Genomic DNA, 16110 nt, shown 5'->3' with positions numbered 1-16110 from the left:
GTGTGTGTGTGTGTGTGATCCCAGGGAAGCGGAGGTGCTGGACCACACTAAGAACCCGTGTGAGGACTCGTTCCTGCCGGACTCTGAGGGGAAGACCTACGTCATGTTCATTAGGATGGAGACAGAGACGGACACTTCCACCTGGACAGAGCTCGCCAAGGTACGGAAGTCAGAGCAGGAGCACTGGTTGGTGGACTTTTTAAGAAGTCCAAGTCAGGTCACTTCCATTTTTGTCTTTTTTGTTGTTCATATTGTATCTTAAACTTCTCACCTTCACAAGAAGCTAATGAAACGAACCCTAGCCGCCATCAGGAACAGGATCATTCATTCATTCTCATCTCTCTGTCGTCTGCTCAGTGCCTCCATGTTTGGGACCTGGATGTCCGGGGAAACCACAGAGGCCTGTGGAGGCTCTTCAGAAAAAGGAATCAGGTCCTGGTGGTGGCGGTGCCAAGCTCCCCATACTCGTGAGTAAAGCTTGAATTGTACACATCCAGCTACGCAGACAGACACCCAACGGCAGTTAAAGCAGCACTGTCTTCTGATAGTAACGGTTGCTGACCCTTAATCTACTTAAACAAGCTTCCTAGTGTCTTTTTTTGTCTTCTGTCTTACTTCAATTTAATTAATTTGTAGTAAAGCAGCAGCAATTCTTCATCTTTGTTTCTGTCTCTGAACCAGAGACAATTTTAAAGAGTATAGAAAAGATAACAATCCCATTCCACATGTCACTACTCTCCCTTTCTTATCTTGTCCATCTCTTTGTCTCATGACCAGGGTGAAGAAACCAGCCGCTGTCACTCCCATTCACTTAGAGCCTCCGCCCAAAGAAGAGGGAGCCCCGGTGGAGCAGATGTAGACCTGATGTTATACACGAACAACCAGCCCAGGCCTTATCTCTTGTCCTCTCTCCACCAACAACCACTAATAATCCAGCCTGGGACCCACAACTACAACACTGACTTTTCCTAGATGTTGAACTTGTGTACGAGAGGATACCTGGGAAATGGAGTCCTGAGTATTATTCTTTTTTTTTTCCTTTTTCCTTTTTTCTTTTTTAAACAAAAGAGGGATTAACTCTACAAACAAACTGAACTACGAAATCCGTCCAACAGCTGGAGGAGGAGCGGCGACACTAAAACCATTTTCGGTTAAAACGCAAAAACAACCAAAACCGTACGTGACGGTAGACAGCTGCCTTTTTCCGTTTCCATGACGACTGGGTTGATCCGCAGCCCCGTTGAGTTTAAGTTTGAGCTGCGGCTTTTCAACAAGAACGGTAGAAATGACACAAACATGAGCGTTTTCCTGCTTGGTTTGTTGTGTTTTTTCACTACTGAGTGCTTTGACCATTTTGTACATACGTTTTAACTTATCTCTATTTATTTTACATCTGTCAATCAAAACGGTGGTTTGGTGGTTTGCATTTAGTTTTTTTTAAAAGATCCACTTTTATCAAGATTTTTTAAGAGCCTAACGTTTACAGATAATGAAATAATAATGTATATACACGCGTATATATTTTTTGATGACAAATTTAAAGGGTCAGCATATTTTCCGGCATTAGATATTGAGTTTGAGTGAAAGAGTTGATAACAGCCCTGTGGGTTTTTACTATTATTGACTGCTTGGGTCAGTTGCCTCGTATCAGGTTTTATGAGGGAAATTCAATGGTGGCTGAAAGAGACAAAAATGTAAACATATTCACAGATTTAGCAGCGCGCTCTGCCATTAGAAACATGGTAAACACCATAAAATCAAAGTTTTATACTAAATTCAGTTTGTAACTTTATTATTTTCTTTAAATGTTGCTTTTATTCTTCAAAAAAAAAAAAAAAAACTGTAACATACCTGCCAGTCTTGTTCCTCTCATCTCACTGCAGCGCTGTACCTTCTATGTTCCTGAATGCAGCCTATGTGTCAAACCTGTGAACAATGAGCTCGTTCTCTCAGTGTGCAGTTTTGGCTTCTCTCAGCCACCGTAGAGCTGGAGGCTCTTATCACTTTAACAGAAAGCAGAGACTTTAGCTGCGTCGCACGCTCGTCATAGAGGCAGAATACACAAAGCCCATCTGGGTGTTTGCAGGCTATAGTTAACTGTCAGATTGCTTCATGTATGACTTTAATCAACTGCTGTCACTGACCAGAAAACAACAGCGTTAACTCGTCTTTGTTGCGTCTAACGATGTGAGCAATGTGTTTGTTATTTGCCTTATTGTTTCGTTGTGTCCTTCATCGTGCTGGAAGTGTTGGGAGGTTTGATCTAACATATCACCTGCTAGTTGAACAACCAGACCGATACTCTGAGACGATGAAATGGTGAAAATCTTTCCACAGAAACTAAGCGTGATTGCTGCTATTGTATTCGGTCCATTGTTTCAAGATCAACTTTTCAAAATAAGAGTTTTTCTCATTTTCTAGACTTAACATAAGAGATACATTATGATTTTGTGGTTCTCATTGAATTTTAAAACAATTGAATGATCTTGTTATCCGGAGATTAAAGACTAGTAATTCTAATAATTAATCCAGATTTCCTAATTAAGAGATAAGGTCTTAGTTGAAAACATCTCCTCTGTATTCTTCCATGAATGCAGTATTTTCTCTACTGACATCAAACACTAAAATTATGGATGAATTATTTCCTACCACAGTTTATTTAAAAGGGACTGATAAGCAGAATCAGTAACACTATTTTCCAACACTGTTCATTTAAATAAGCAAACTCAAGGAGATTATAAGTGTTTAATCGACTTTTTCCTTGACTGTTATTGGAGCACAGAGCAAAAAGACAGGAAAGGAAAATGTGCACGGTAGCTGCAGTATATTTTTAATATATTACATTTTTCTTTACATAAAAACAATCCGTTTGACCTTTTTGTATTTATTTGTTTATTCAGTGGTTACAGATGCTTCATTGATAAGTTATTGTCAAATATATTACTAAAAACTTATTGAAAGTTCTGCTTCCAACTACATTACAGTGTTACAGATATCCATCAATGGTTAATATACTGCTTATAGGTATTCATCTGGGGATTATGTCTGCGCCCATCCCAGCTGTGTTCTGATTATTTCAAAGTGTTTTTATGTGAGGAGGAGAGTCCGGTTCACCTACTTCACCCTGGCTTTTAATTGGATTCCAGCTGACGTAACACTGTACCGACTAAATGAATGAGTGTGTATCACATTTCAATGCAGCTCGATCAGTATTTGCAGAGCGGTTCGGTTTCAATGTTTGTAAAAACCACATATGTGCATTCAGATAACCCTGTCTGAGAGAACCGCTTATTCAGTAGTATTACAACCCCTGTCGTGACTGAAATAACGTCCGTTTGTGTCCTGGAAATTTCTGTTTGGTTTTAAGAAAATTAATATGTCGAATCTGCCCAATTTTTAAAATAACGACGGATTCATTTCAGTCTGGTTTTTGTACGCATGCTTTTCTTTGTGAAATCGAAAGAGTAAAACTAAATCACTGTCCCCCAGCAATACAGTTGATTTTATTAAATGCTGTGAGATCATTCTGAAAATCCTGGAAGGTACGTTTGTGTGTGTGTGTGTGACAATGAGAATCTGTGGACATACTGTAAGTTTTTGAGTTTCTTTATCTTTTGTCATGGAAATGAATAAAGATGTTTTTTTTTCTAAGGGTTCATGTGGTGCTCCTTTTTTGAGGCAGTATGTCATTGAAAATATTTCATACAGTAGGAATTATTGTTATTCATGGAATAAACTTGGAGCGATTGTTATTCTTAGCTCAGGCCTTTGGACTTGCGTAGCCTTGTGCTTCCTGCAGATTTCCCAAGAGAGCTCCAGGCAAAGCAACGGTGAGAGAAACGTATGCAGCGAGGGAAATGTATGCAAATCCTCGGGGCTCGGTGGATTGCTGCAGCCGCTGCGGTCTACCAAGGGCAAATGTGGCTTCCTGCCCTCTGAGCTCGGACTTTCACAACCTTTTTGTTTAAATAAAGCTTTGCAGAGACTCGAGTTCAGTAATCATCACAGTCTGCTTTTACTACTGCCAAACCTCTATTGTTTGGTAAACCACTGCAGAAGTTTTAAAAGTTATAATTGATCCGGAAAACATCAAAATGAATGTGTATATTATTTTGGGACACGTGCTCCCAGGACGCCCTGACGTTGGGGCTGTAGTTCAGACAGTGTGAGCTGCTCTCCGTAGATAAGCTGTTTTAAAGTCTTTTTGGCTGGTCAAGTCCAAGTTAAGTCATTTGATGAGTCTAAAGTAAAAAAATAAGTTCCTAATCAAGTCTTTCAGTTCTCGGAGCATTACGCAGAAACGATCCCGTGGCAGTGCATTTCAATGATGCTCGCCACGAATAGTCCTCATTACGTTTCTGTGATATCGAACAGGTCACCCTACCACCGAGGGGCAGTAATCATGACAAACTACTCAAACAGCGGGAGGCTAACTGGATCCACACTCTTCAAACGCTGGTGCCGAAGGGACTGGATGATGAATGACTTCCTGTGATCTCTTATATGGATTTTTTTTCCCTGAATATATTTTTCTGTATATATTTTTTTTTTCACTTTGCTCGAGACAGGATACATGTAGATGTGTACAAAGACTATCAGGGTCATTTAGAAATGTCACCTCCTGTTTATGTCCATTTACATGTTTGTTGAGATTTATTGAGGCTCATGTGTTCATTGTGTTCTTCATTATGATGATGCATTATAAATGTATTGTTGGGTTCATTCATGAATGTAACCTGCTCAGTATGTGCATACTTGGAGCCTATGAGATCAATTAATGAATGTTGATCTGACAGAGAAATGTGATTATTGTTATTTAACATACAGAGATTTATAGTGGCTGTGCCCACTTTGTGTATACTGATGGTACTATGGTCTATTCAGCTCCATGTATGTGTTTTGGAGGCTGTCACATGGAGAACTGCTGTCATTAATGCCTTCGTACTGCAGTGGGGAATGACTGCAGGTGTGTAGCCGCTCACTATTTAAGATGGCTTATTATAATGTTGCAAATAAATGTTTGTATTGCATGAACATTGATATGACACAGCAACTAAATTGTTCCTTTCAAAACTGTCAAAATGTTTGCATAATTTGAGACCAAGTCCTTTCCACACAGACAACTAGGTCTTAAATATTCAAACCAGTCAGTGCCTGTCTTATTTTATTGTTCATTTATATGGTTATGGCCTCAAATCTAATGCACGTCCTAACTTCACATTTGGGACTTTAAAGGTTTTATTTATGAAATTCACTTGCTACTACTGGATGTAAGAAAATAAGATAAGATAAGATATTCCTTTAATAGTCCCACAATGGGGAAAGTTCCAAATCCTTACAGCAGCAAAGTGGATATGAGAAAAAAAAAACAGTATAAAAAATCAGTATATAGAACAGTATGAAAAAATATATAATATAATGTAATTAATAATAAACACTGTACAAAGAAAGAGCCAGAAGTTTTGGTGCACAAGGAACTTAAAGTGCCCATATATGAAGGCCCTGTCGTAAATAAAAGCCCTTCAAAATGTGGTTGCCTTTTTAACATAGATTAGCCTAGCACGTGCATAATCGTAAATACAGGAAAAGGAAGGGAAGATGACCCGAACTGTTATTGGAGGCACATAGCGAAATGAGGCAGGGCCTTATGGAAAGGTCCAATTAATCTTGAATAACAGCTCAGGGGGGCATAAACACTCCCCGTCCGTGTATCCGTCTCATCCATCGGAGGTAGACACGTTGCTGTTCTGAAGCCTGTCCCGTGTTTGTGAGCTGATGTCACTGTTTGTGTTTAATGAACCTGTCCCACTGGAAAAATAAATTGCATCAGAGGGTCCATATAAGATGGATTTTTTGAGCAATAACAGATGTTGTGTTTACTTGTGTGTGGTGTTGCCGTGTGTGGTTAATTACACTAACTGACAGGCCAACAGGTCCATGTGGGTTTTTTTTTCCGCAAGGCCATTTGTTGATTGTCTACCACAAACTTGTCCGTCATCACAGGCTCCAAGCTCCAAACCCGGTCATTTGTGCTCTGTCAGTCAGTAAGTCGGCTGGTTTCGTATCAGGGTGTGTGTGTGTAGGTGTTGTGTGTTGTGTGTGTGTGTGTTGTGTTTGTTGTGTTCTCCGGCCTTTTAAATGTCATTTTGACCTAAATTGACAATTCTGATGAGCCGAGCTCAGTGGCTGATGGCTTGAGATGTAGATTGGGAAGATATTGATTTTGCGAATTGTTGTTTTGTGTGTGGTGTGTGTGTGTGTGAGCTGGGGTTATTGTTAAACATTGAACTCACAGGACTGAGATGATGACAAGATTTAACTCTAAATACCTCACAGGTTTATAATTTGGATGGAAGAAGGGAACACGGTTTGTCTCGTTGCTCCCTTTTCTCTCCATTTCAGTGAGCTACTGCCAGGACACAACATTAGTGGACGTCACAGCAGAATATATTAATACAACAAAACCCTATTTTGTGTTATTTGTATAATTAAACACATATATTAAGAAAGAACAATCATGGAAAAAGATAAAATTAAATGAGCTAAAACAGAAAAGGTAAGTTGTGCGCACATGTTCCTGCAGATATGGTTTTCAACATTAAAGCTAAGTGGGAATTTTACACTACACTTTAAATTGCTAAGATTTTTATTACTTTTTTATTTATCCTTTATTTATTATCTTATACTTTACTTATGCTTTTCTGGAACTTATTGTATTCTTCCCTTCATACTCCAACAACATGGGGCTTCCCTAAAGACGCGGTACATTGGCCTGGGGTGGGTGCCCTTTGTCCTAAGTGTTACGGTGGCCTTGGGTCACCCTCCGATATTGGGTCATTTTCGCCAACTTTTTGGATAAGCTAGCAACGGAAGGCCTTGTTCTCTTCTAGGAGCACTGGCAGGAAGTCAGACACATAAACGGCATAGAGAATTTGGTCAGTTTTCAAAATAACATACTTCGTGCAGGCTCCAGATCAAATCAACATTGTGGCACCAGACCAGAAGTCAATCAGACAGAGGCAGGACAGGAGATTTAACACCAGGGACGACGAGAAGTTCATCTTAGAAGTGGAGACACACACCGTTTTGTATCCCTTTAAGGACAAAATACACAAGTCAGCAACATCGGAACACTCTGAAGCGCTCTCGAGTGAATCACAAAGCCACACCGCATCGCAGACTCAACACCATAAAGCCGTGCTAGGTTAGATGTTTGCGCCTTGTACTGCTGGCACAGCTTCAACTGTGGTCCGTGGTTAATGTTAGACTTCCCAGCCGATATTCTCTCTACGATTTTTTAACTATAACTATATATATAACTATTAAACCAAAATGATGAGCTGAAAGATGCTAAAAGGCTCAGAGGAGCTGAGGCGAGCTGCAGAGTTGGGTGATAATAATTCTCAGTGGGTTCTTCACTACCAGCAACACCTTTCACATTATGCATTGACATTTCATTCATTGTTAATATACATGTATTGATTAGTTCAAAGCGATATTGATCAGCGTTCAAAGTGACATTTACTGAACATTTTAAGCATCTCCTCTCTGAAACCTTTGAAATATAAATTATGGTTACCAGAATCATGTTTGACATTTTTGTCCTTGGAAGAATCAGTCTTGTACTTTTGGCATCATCCCCTTTGTGTGTTTTTTTTCTCTTCCTGTTCGTCTCTCTCTCTCTCGTCCTCTTCCTGCCAATCTGTTTCTCTCTCTCTCAAATGTCAGATTGGAATGAGCTTGCCCCCACTCTCACTCTCTCTCTCTCTCTTGTTGCAGTTTTCTCTTCCATCGTTTGAACAAAGCATGGGGTTGCTGGTTGAGGATTTGTGAATAAAGCACTCATTGAAGAGCGCTGCTGCTGCATGGCCAAACAACACTCCACCTCCTGTCTATTGACAGGCCTTTTATTGGTCAATATTTACTCAGTCTTGCCTCACAATGCGTGCAATCTTCAAGGGCAGGAGATGGCATATGAATAGTATAAATACAGGACAAAAGATGTACTGAGCTCCGCTGCTTCCTTTCACATGCATGGCCAACGAGGAAAAGGGCTTTAGATACATGTTTTTAACAGTCTCGTTCGTATTGATTATTAAGTGTGGATTATAAGACAATTATGATCCTACATAGCATAACAGTTCCCCTCATTTATTTATCTATTCATTCATTTATTCATTCATTCAGCTATTCGGTTTTTCTTTTCCCTATTTCATTTTTGATCAATTGGAAACATTCCTCTGGGTTGATTAGAGGTTCGTTGAGTTCACCTGTTGCATAGAAGGTGGGGACTGACTCATCAACAATGATGGAGAGCAGCTTGGTGGTTCCCCTCTTGGCCAATCCGGGTGTGACGACGCCTATAAGAGAGATTGGGAACTGCGCACCCAGGGGCATTCTGATCTCTATTCAGAGTTAAACTATGAGACATAGTCCGCCTCAAACTCTGTCCTTTAGGACCCTGTGAGATTTCTTTGCTGTCTCTTTTGTTGCCATAAAGTGTTTGCAATTTGTCATTCAACCCAGAGAGAATGGCTTACTTGTTTGTTTATGGTTTTGTTTTTATTAAACCACCTAGCTATTTACTTACCAATATTATTATTACCTCATTATTTTATTATTTAACAGTAATTCATCAGAGACCTCAGTTATTTGTTATTAAAGAGGCATTTTTTCATTGTTAAAGTAAAGTCTGAGTGGGTTTTTTTTATTTTTATTATGCGATGGGAACTGCTTTTCAGGCTCCTTTTCTTTGAGTTGAGACTTGGGGAATCAGTACCGCCACAATAGGAGCAAGACACAGTTTAGTGTCGCTTTGTGGTAATTTTATGTCACTTTGTGGACGTTAGGCATTGCTTTGTGGTTATTTTGTCTCACTTTATAGTAATTTACATCTTTGTGCCCTTTTGCATCTCTTTGTTCAGTCAGCAGGACCTAATCTCAATCATAATACAAAGAAAAAAGGAAAAAATGTCAACAGTTTCTCAAAGTATTTATCATTGAGTAGCTGGTTCTGAAAATACTACTACTACTTTCCAAGTTTCCTTTTAATTTCATCCTAAATATTCCTCAACATAAAAACCCAGACATCTCCTTGATAATTTAACATTAGTTTTTTGTTGGCAGTTTCATTCCATTTTGTCAACTTTGTTTCTGAGGAAGTGTCATCTTCAGCTTCTGTTCCGTCGTTACCACTGCACACAAAAGTTCTCTACTTCAGTTTTGTTCACAAGAACCAGATATTTTCATTTCATCCTAGACTTGAAAAGCTCCAACTGTCACTCTTGTAGAAAATGACTCTAGATACCCAAAATAACACTTTACAATAACATTTACACAAGGTTTGGCTGCGGTTCAGGAGGTATAGCGGGTCGTCAAACACATGGTTTCGTTGCTCTCTCAGCTTGCAAGGTCGCCCACTGCTATCCGTATGTGAATGAAATTGGACAATGTGAAGTGCTTTGGATGTAAGCGCTATGTATATAAATGCATCCACCTGATCAATGTAACTCCAATATTCTCTTTCCTTTTAAGCTCTGATTTGGTCTCCACCAACTCCTGAGAAAAATAAACAGCATTTTAGCTGCTACATGCTCCACTTTCTGAACATACTAGTCTCTTATCATAGCTTGTCTGATAGAAACAGCATCCTGCTGTGGCTGGAAAACATCCAGAATGAACCAGACAGGAAGTTTACTTCAAAATATAACTGGGAGCTAAAAAGAAAAGGCGATAGGTTTGGGCGGCTTTGGAGCTACAACCAAAACCTTTCATGATAAATGTAGTCAATTTATCCATTGTTAATATAAAATATAAAATAATTATTGATGAAAAGACTGAATAGTCTCAAGATCCCAAAAAAGAAAAATTACCAATTCTATCAAAATATGAAATATTTACACTCTGCCGGTGATTATAAACCTTTTTTCATTATATATAAAATACAATCACTGGATTCTTTTCACCATAAACATGCCTTTATATTAAAGCTAAACATTTCCCTTTAAAAAGGGGGAACCAAAAAGAAAGAAGACTACCCTGTGATTGTTAAATAATGCAGATTAAAAATCCCACGGGATCTTTTCCCTGAAGGAGTCTCAGCTGATGCTCTTGTCCAGGCGGCAGTACAGGTACATGGACACTATCATGGCAGCAATCTGAGGAAACAACATAATACAAATGTTCATCTCTTTTTGGATTGCATTCACTAAAACCAGGATGACTATTCAGTTAACCCATTTATGTCCACAGTGGAATTTTATAATTCCCTTTAGAGCACTTTACTTTTTTTACCACTGACATTCTCGCAGTGTACAGTGGAAGTTTTCTTAACACTATTTATTATCATATAGCCATATTACAAATAACATATAAATTCATAAACACAATGATATTAATCAGTATTCATACATGGCTGAGAAAGCAAGGCAGCTCACATGGTGTGTTTGTTAATTAGTAATTTGTTAATTAGACTCATGCTGAGGAAATTTGCCTCCAGGATGTCTGAGGTTCTAATCCTCTCTTGCCAACACGCCTGTTGGATAATAAAGTTATTACCAACTCTGATTTCATCCAAGATTCTGGTTTTGCATTTGGAGTTTGTTGACCGGGATTTTTAAGCTCTCTATCTCACACTGGAGTGCACCAAAGTGAGCACGTTTTCAAAAGGTTTGTCTTTTCTTTTCACATTATTTTACCTCCAAGACTCCTATTCCTGCTGCGATGCCTCCCACGATGTTGGCGTGTTCTTTGAGGGTCTCCAGGATTTGTTTGAAACAGCCCTGAGGAGTAAAGTGTTTGTCTAAATATCTTCATCAGTTCTTGACAAATGTACAACAATTCAGGCAAAAATGAGACATTCAATATATTGCAAACTAATAAACTTTCAGAGTATAGAAATGCATTCAGAAGACATTCATGTCCCTCCTGTGTATGTGCATTACTCTGACAGAGGTGTTTAATAGTTTGTCCATCCCATTTATACAAATGAGGGTTTATTAAATAGTAGGGGTGTAAAGATTTACCAATACTTGTCGGAAATCACTTTTAACGTTACAGATGCAACTACATCAGTACGCGGACCCCTAGATCGGTCTAAATATACCATGAAGTGGTTGATAGTCCGATTCTAAAGTTGAGAATCGGTTGACTGAAGCTTTGCTGCAAACAGTGTCTCCACTCTCGTGAAATGTAAAAGCCAGTTCGTCATGAGTGAAGTGTGGCTGATGAAGTCGGTACATAAACAAACATGTCAGACAATGCTGATACGATTTAAAGTGTACCGTCAAATCTAAAGTTTGGAAGACATTTGGATTTTCTATAAGAAGGAAGGAAAGTTGGACAAAAGTCTGTCGATTTGTAAGATCTGTCAGACAGCGATTAAGTACAATGGTAACACAACCAATCTTAACACTTATGATGATAAGTCTGTGGATGCTAATACAGCTAGCAAAAGCAAGAACATGCAAATAAAGTTAATAGTGTAATAAAAAATAGTTGGGTTCGCATCGCATCAAATCACACTGTATTTTTCGCTATTAAAATGCATCGTCCCTAAATCGGATCGTAGCCCATGTATCTGGATACGTATCGGGATGTCCTAGAAAAAGTTTTCCATCTCACCTGCACAGCGCTGCGCTCTGCCTCTGCCGAGCTGCAGGGGGCGCTGTTTGTCCAGCAGCAGCTGGGCGGCAGACTGCCTCCATTCTCCTTTTCAAAGTTAGAGCCCACAAAGTCTGTGTAGTTGGTGAAACCACAGCACTTCAGCTGGGAGAAAGGAGGAAACACGCCTTCAGCACACAGCAGGAAAACTCTTGAGAAGAGTGTTCAGTGGGTTTTTATTCATAATCCATCTACGCTTTGCATTCTTGTAAGTTAACTTTCGTCAGTGAAAGTTTACTAAGAGCCTTGCTGATGCGTGAGTTCATGTTGGCAGTAACATTCAAACAGATTCACTGTGTTGTATCTACAGAAAGTATTCAACTATTGCCAACAGTGTTATCTCAAGTAACCATGATACTGTTTCTGGGGCACAATATTTGAGTTTTACTAATGTCACTTTTAGAGGATTTGAGGCCAATAAAGAAAATTCCATTCACCTAAAAACAGCAAATAAAGCGAAAACGATTCGCTTGGCTCAATACAAAAAGGTGTAAGTGGGAATATGTGTTTTTTGTACAATACAAGGTGAGACATTGTCAGTCTTAACAACCATTGTTAAACTGTCACACTATTGAGAATAAATGTTTCTTTCTCAGCGAGATGGAAGTTCCCTGAGTTACCTTGACTGTAGCTATTTGAGGTGAGCTGAGGTCAACTAACAGACAAAAGCAGACATATTATGCACAGTGAGTAGAGAAGAAACTCTGTTATTGCTTTTGTTGGATTTCAATTCATAAATTTTAACTTTGCCCTTAAGCCACAGGCAGTTTATCTCTTCTGTTTCATTAGTTCAGCTCAGTGAAGGACCCAGCAGCTCAGAGAGTACATTGAATTATTCTGTTAAATTATGCCAATTAAACACTGCATGTTCCATTAGATACTACAGTAATTTTAAAGTATTTACTGTGCTCACACTAACTATAAAATTACATAGACAGCATGCAGACTGAAATGTAATGCTGGATGTAATCAATATGCACCACTATCTTATATTGTGCACACATGAATTAAATGAGGCGCATTCAACAAAAACTCATATTGTTTGTTGATATTTGTAGATTTAAAAAAGATAAACTGGCATAGTTTTGGTTGGAGTTGTGTAATCATTAGTTTTCTTGTATACTAACTGAAAAAACACTGCCAACATTATACTGTAAGTTAATTAAAACTATAAGTTTTAACATTTGTTGGAGTCCTTCCAGGTAAAATGACTTCCTGCATGCAACTAGTAAAGAAGTAAGACGCGCAAAACCAGTTCTGAACATGTTGAAAACAAACAGTATGATAAAGTGCAGGTCTTGAGAGATGCTGTACCTCGGTCATGGTGGTGTTCCAAATCTTAGTGACCACAGGCTCACTGCCATAATCTTTCTGTAGAGCGGGGGTCGCCCACGCTCTGAGGATCCCCTCAGCCTGAGGAAAAAAAAACACACACACACACACACACAGCACACACACACACACCCACACCACACACACACACACACACACACACAAACACGCATAAGGACTCTCATTGACCTGTATTGCCTGGCCTCTAACAGTGTGAACTAAATTGGAACTTAAGGACAGACCTAAAAGTCCTCACTTTTCAAAAATGTCTTCAGTTGCCAAAAATATCCTCACTTTGCAAAATGTTCATATATTACAAAAAAGTATAAATAAAAACAAATTTTTAAAAATCCGAATTTTCCCAATTTGCACTCATTGTCCTGTAAATCCCTAATTTCTATCAAATTTGTCCTGGCTTTCCATAACTTGTTTCCATCTGTTTAAATTGTCTAAATCTCTGTTTTACATTGCTAAAATGTCCCCATAGCCAAATAATTTCCTAATTTTTGTTTTCCAAAATATTCTTCCTTTCAAAGTACTTAGCCTGGCTCCATCAAAGGTTTTTTTTTAAAAAAAGCAACAGTGTTTATTTACAGAATATTTAGTTTGCACACACCGTGGCATTTAGGAGAATACTGAATGCAGGACCTGCGGAGGCCCCCGCCACAGTGTCTCACACGAGCAGAAGCTTTACTGTGCTGTGTACTGATAAACCCATGGCGCTATCTGTGGTGCTGAAGTAGCAGCCGGATTTGTAATTGCACCTTTCTCTCGCCGCCCCGCCCCTTGTCAGTTTCATCTTGGATTGATAATATTCTCTAAAGCAATGACCCCCATATTGATAGACATCAGACACTTATTTGAAGAAATGTGGTCTCAAGGATCCCCATCTGACAATGAGTCTGTAGTGTCAATTGGCAGATTTTCAGCAAAGAGTTTGAAACTTATGAGCAGAAAAGTAATTCTTACACATTCTCTCATTGGGTTATCTTCTAGCCATTGAAATAATAGCCTGAGAGCCACTGCTCTAAACTATAAATGCTATATTGTAGCCTATATACTCTATAGACTAGTGTCCCCTTCATGATCAAAGTGACAAGTAGCAATGTGTACAGGCTCCCATCGGGCCATACTTTAACAGAGATAGTGTGAAGTGCTAGTCGGAGATTTGGTCGTTTTTAGAGTCCTGTATGTAGATGAGAGGCCTTATCATGCAAATACGCTCCCATGGATGGATGTAAAAGCACATAACTGCACTGGGGAGCTCTTACCATCAAAGTCCAACAGTCTCACACATACGCACACACTTAAGTATACACACACAGCACTGTGAAAGCCCCTGAAAATAAAACACTACAGCTGATTTCACGGACAGGAAAGGTAATTCTCTTGGAATCACCTATTCATCAGAAATTAAATAAATCTTCTCTCACACAAAGCACTGGGGAAATAAACAGCCCTGGCTTGGCACCTGGAAAAAAATGAAAATAAATCATAGTTGACCGAGCCATTATTCTCCATTCTTCTTCTCTTTTTTTATGGTCGTAAACTCGGGGGCATTTACATATATATTGATGCCCCTGATGGCTTTGGTCAGGACACATTTTGTCTGCTATTTGTGTTTATCTAGTGTGCAAAAAAGGCAGGTTGTATTTCAGGCAGGTGGAGAGTCTTTTGTTGTGAAAGAATTCCTTCACAAACACACAGGTTAGCCTCCCACCCTTCCTTACCCTCCTCCCTTCCTCAGTCTGTTTTTTCCATTTTGATTAATAATCCCATCGCGTACAGTCACACAAAGACCCATTTGATGAGGAGAGAGAGAGTGTGTGGTTTACTCTACGTGCACGTGTCTATCAGCTTTGTGTGTCTGAAAGTGCGATTTTTTTTTTTTCTCTGTGTGTGTGCGTGTGTGTACAGTGAAGGGGGCAGGCGTGCGAGATGCCCAAGGGGATGCTGGGAGACATGCCACAATTAAAAGTGCCCCCCAAGAAGCTGGGAGAGCGGCTGAGATCAGAGAGGGTTATTACCAGCCGGCTAATTCATCACTGTCACTCGGCCCCGCACCTCACCACATCCCGTTAAACACACACTCGCACATGCTTACACACTGATATGGGCCCCTACAAACACAGACACATGCGCGCACACACACACACACACATATGGTGGACAGACAGGACAAAGCCAGTAGTAACACACAGCACAGTGAGGCGATAACACATCTATCAATACAGTGAACACCTTCTACACACGTGATAAACTCTTCAGCTCATTATTGATCTCTTGTTGCTTTACAGAGCATTGTTGTTTTTGAAATAATTATCAATATCATTTACTGCGGTGACTCGCCGGCTGCTAATTGGTTATTGTTCTTTAGAAGAAAAGCAATAAATGAAAACCTTATTACATTCAGCTGAGAGTTGCTTTGTTATAAGACAAGGAAATGCTTGGAGGCATCCACCTGTTTGTGTGCTTACATACAATTTGAAAAATAATTTTAAAAGCAACTCTGCAGCAACATGAGGGAAAAAGGATGCAATAAAGGGCGACAGAAATAAATATTTTGAATACACCTTGACATAAATGTTTCTGCTTCATCTACTGTGGACAAAGCCCCAGTTTGTGCCCCTCATTTCTTATCATTACATTCAAGTCACAGAGCGAAGCATCAGTTGAAGAATCCCTCAAAGACTCTTCTGGACCATCTGGATAAAGAAAGATTCCACCTCCTGCACAATATAAGGAAAAATATGTTTTTGTTCATATTAGATCTGTAACTTGCAGCTGAGGGAGTATGTGTCATTTTCAAAAGCCAGTTGAACAGCCATCGGCATACCTCCTACAGAGACAGTGTTTCTTTTGTCCACCCGATGAATACCCTCGAGGCACCTTGGGGGACCAAACGTGTACATTCTTCTTATTTGACTTGTTTGAGTCTCAATATATTGGTCAGTTTAAAGACTAATTGTATGAAACTTGGCCAGGATTTGTTTTGTATTATTATTTTTAAAATTCCATGATCCCCTTTATTGTAAGGTGTATAGATTTGCATATAGGACATCAGGAGTTTTTTTCCTATAAAACTATGTCCCAATATGAGGACGCAGGGTTGCAGGA

General features: G+C 39.3%; 2 protein-coding genes across 2 annotated transcripts in view; one reads left to right on the top strand and one right to left on the bottom strand.

The window, feature by feature from the left end:
- pomgnt1 (protein O-linked mannose N-acetylglucosaminyltransferase 1 (beta 1,2-)) overlaps positions 1–1077 on the top strand; it is a gene marked incomplete at its 5' end in the record, with an annotated part of 8602 nt that extends 7525 nt beyond the window's left edge. The window contains 3 exon segments of the mRNA XM_035653470.1: positions 25–160; positions 358–467; positions 778–1077. Of these exon segments, the coding sequence (XP_035509363.1) occupies positions 25–160; positions 358–467; positions 778–859 (328 nt within the window).
- Positions 1078–10097: 9020 nt separating this feature from the next.
- Positions 10098–16110, bottom strand: part of LOC118322326 (tetraspanin-1) — a 15547-nt gene continuing 9534 nt past the window's right edge. Inside the window, exons 4-7 of the mRNA XM_035653980.1 lie at positions 12976–13074; positions 11623–11766; positions 10698–10781; positions 10098–10157 (exon numbers count right to left, since the gene is read on the bottom strand). Coding sequence (XP_035509873.1) covers positions 10098–10157; positions 10698–10781; positions 11623–11766; positions 12976–13074 — 387 coding nt within the window. The remainder of the gene's footprint in view (positions 10158–10697; positions 10782–11622; positions 11767–12975; positions 13075–16110) is intronic.

Source organism: Morone saxatilis, unplaced genomic scaffold (genome assembly GCF_004916995.1).
Source record: "Morone saxatilis isolate NCDOM2014 unplaced genomic scaffold, NCSU_SB_2.0 Contig12, whole genome shotgun sequence".
Lineage (NCBI taxonomy): Eukaryota > Metazoa > Chordata > Actinopteri > Moronidae > Morone > Morone saxatilis.
This window is presented reverse-complemented; position numbering and strand designations above follow the sequence as displayed.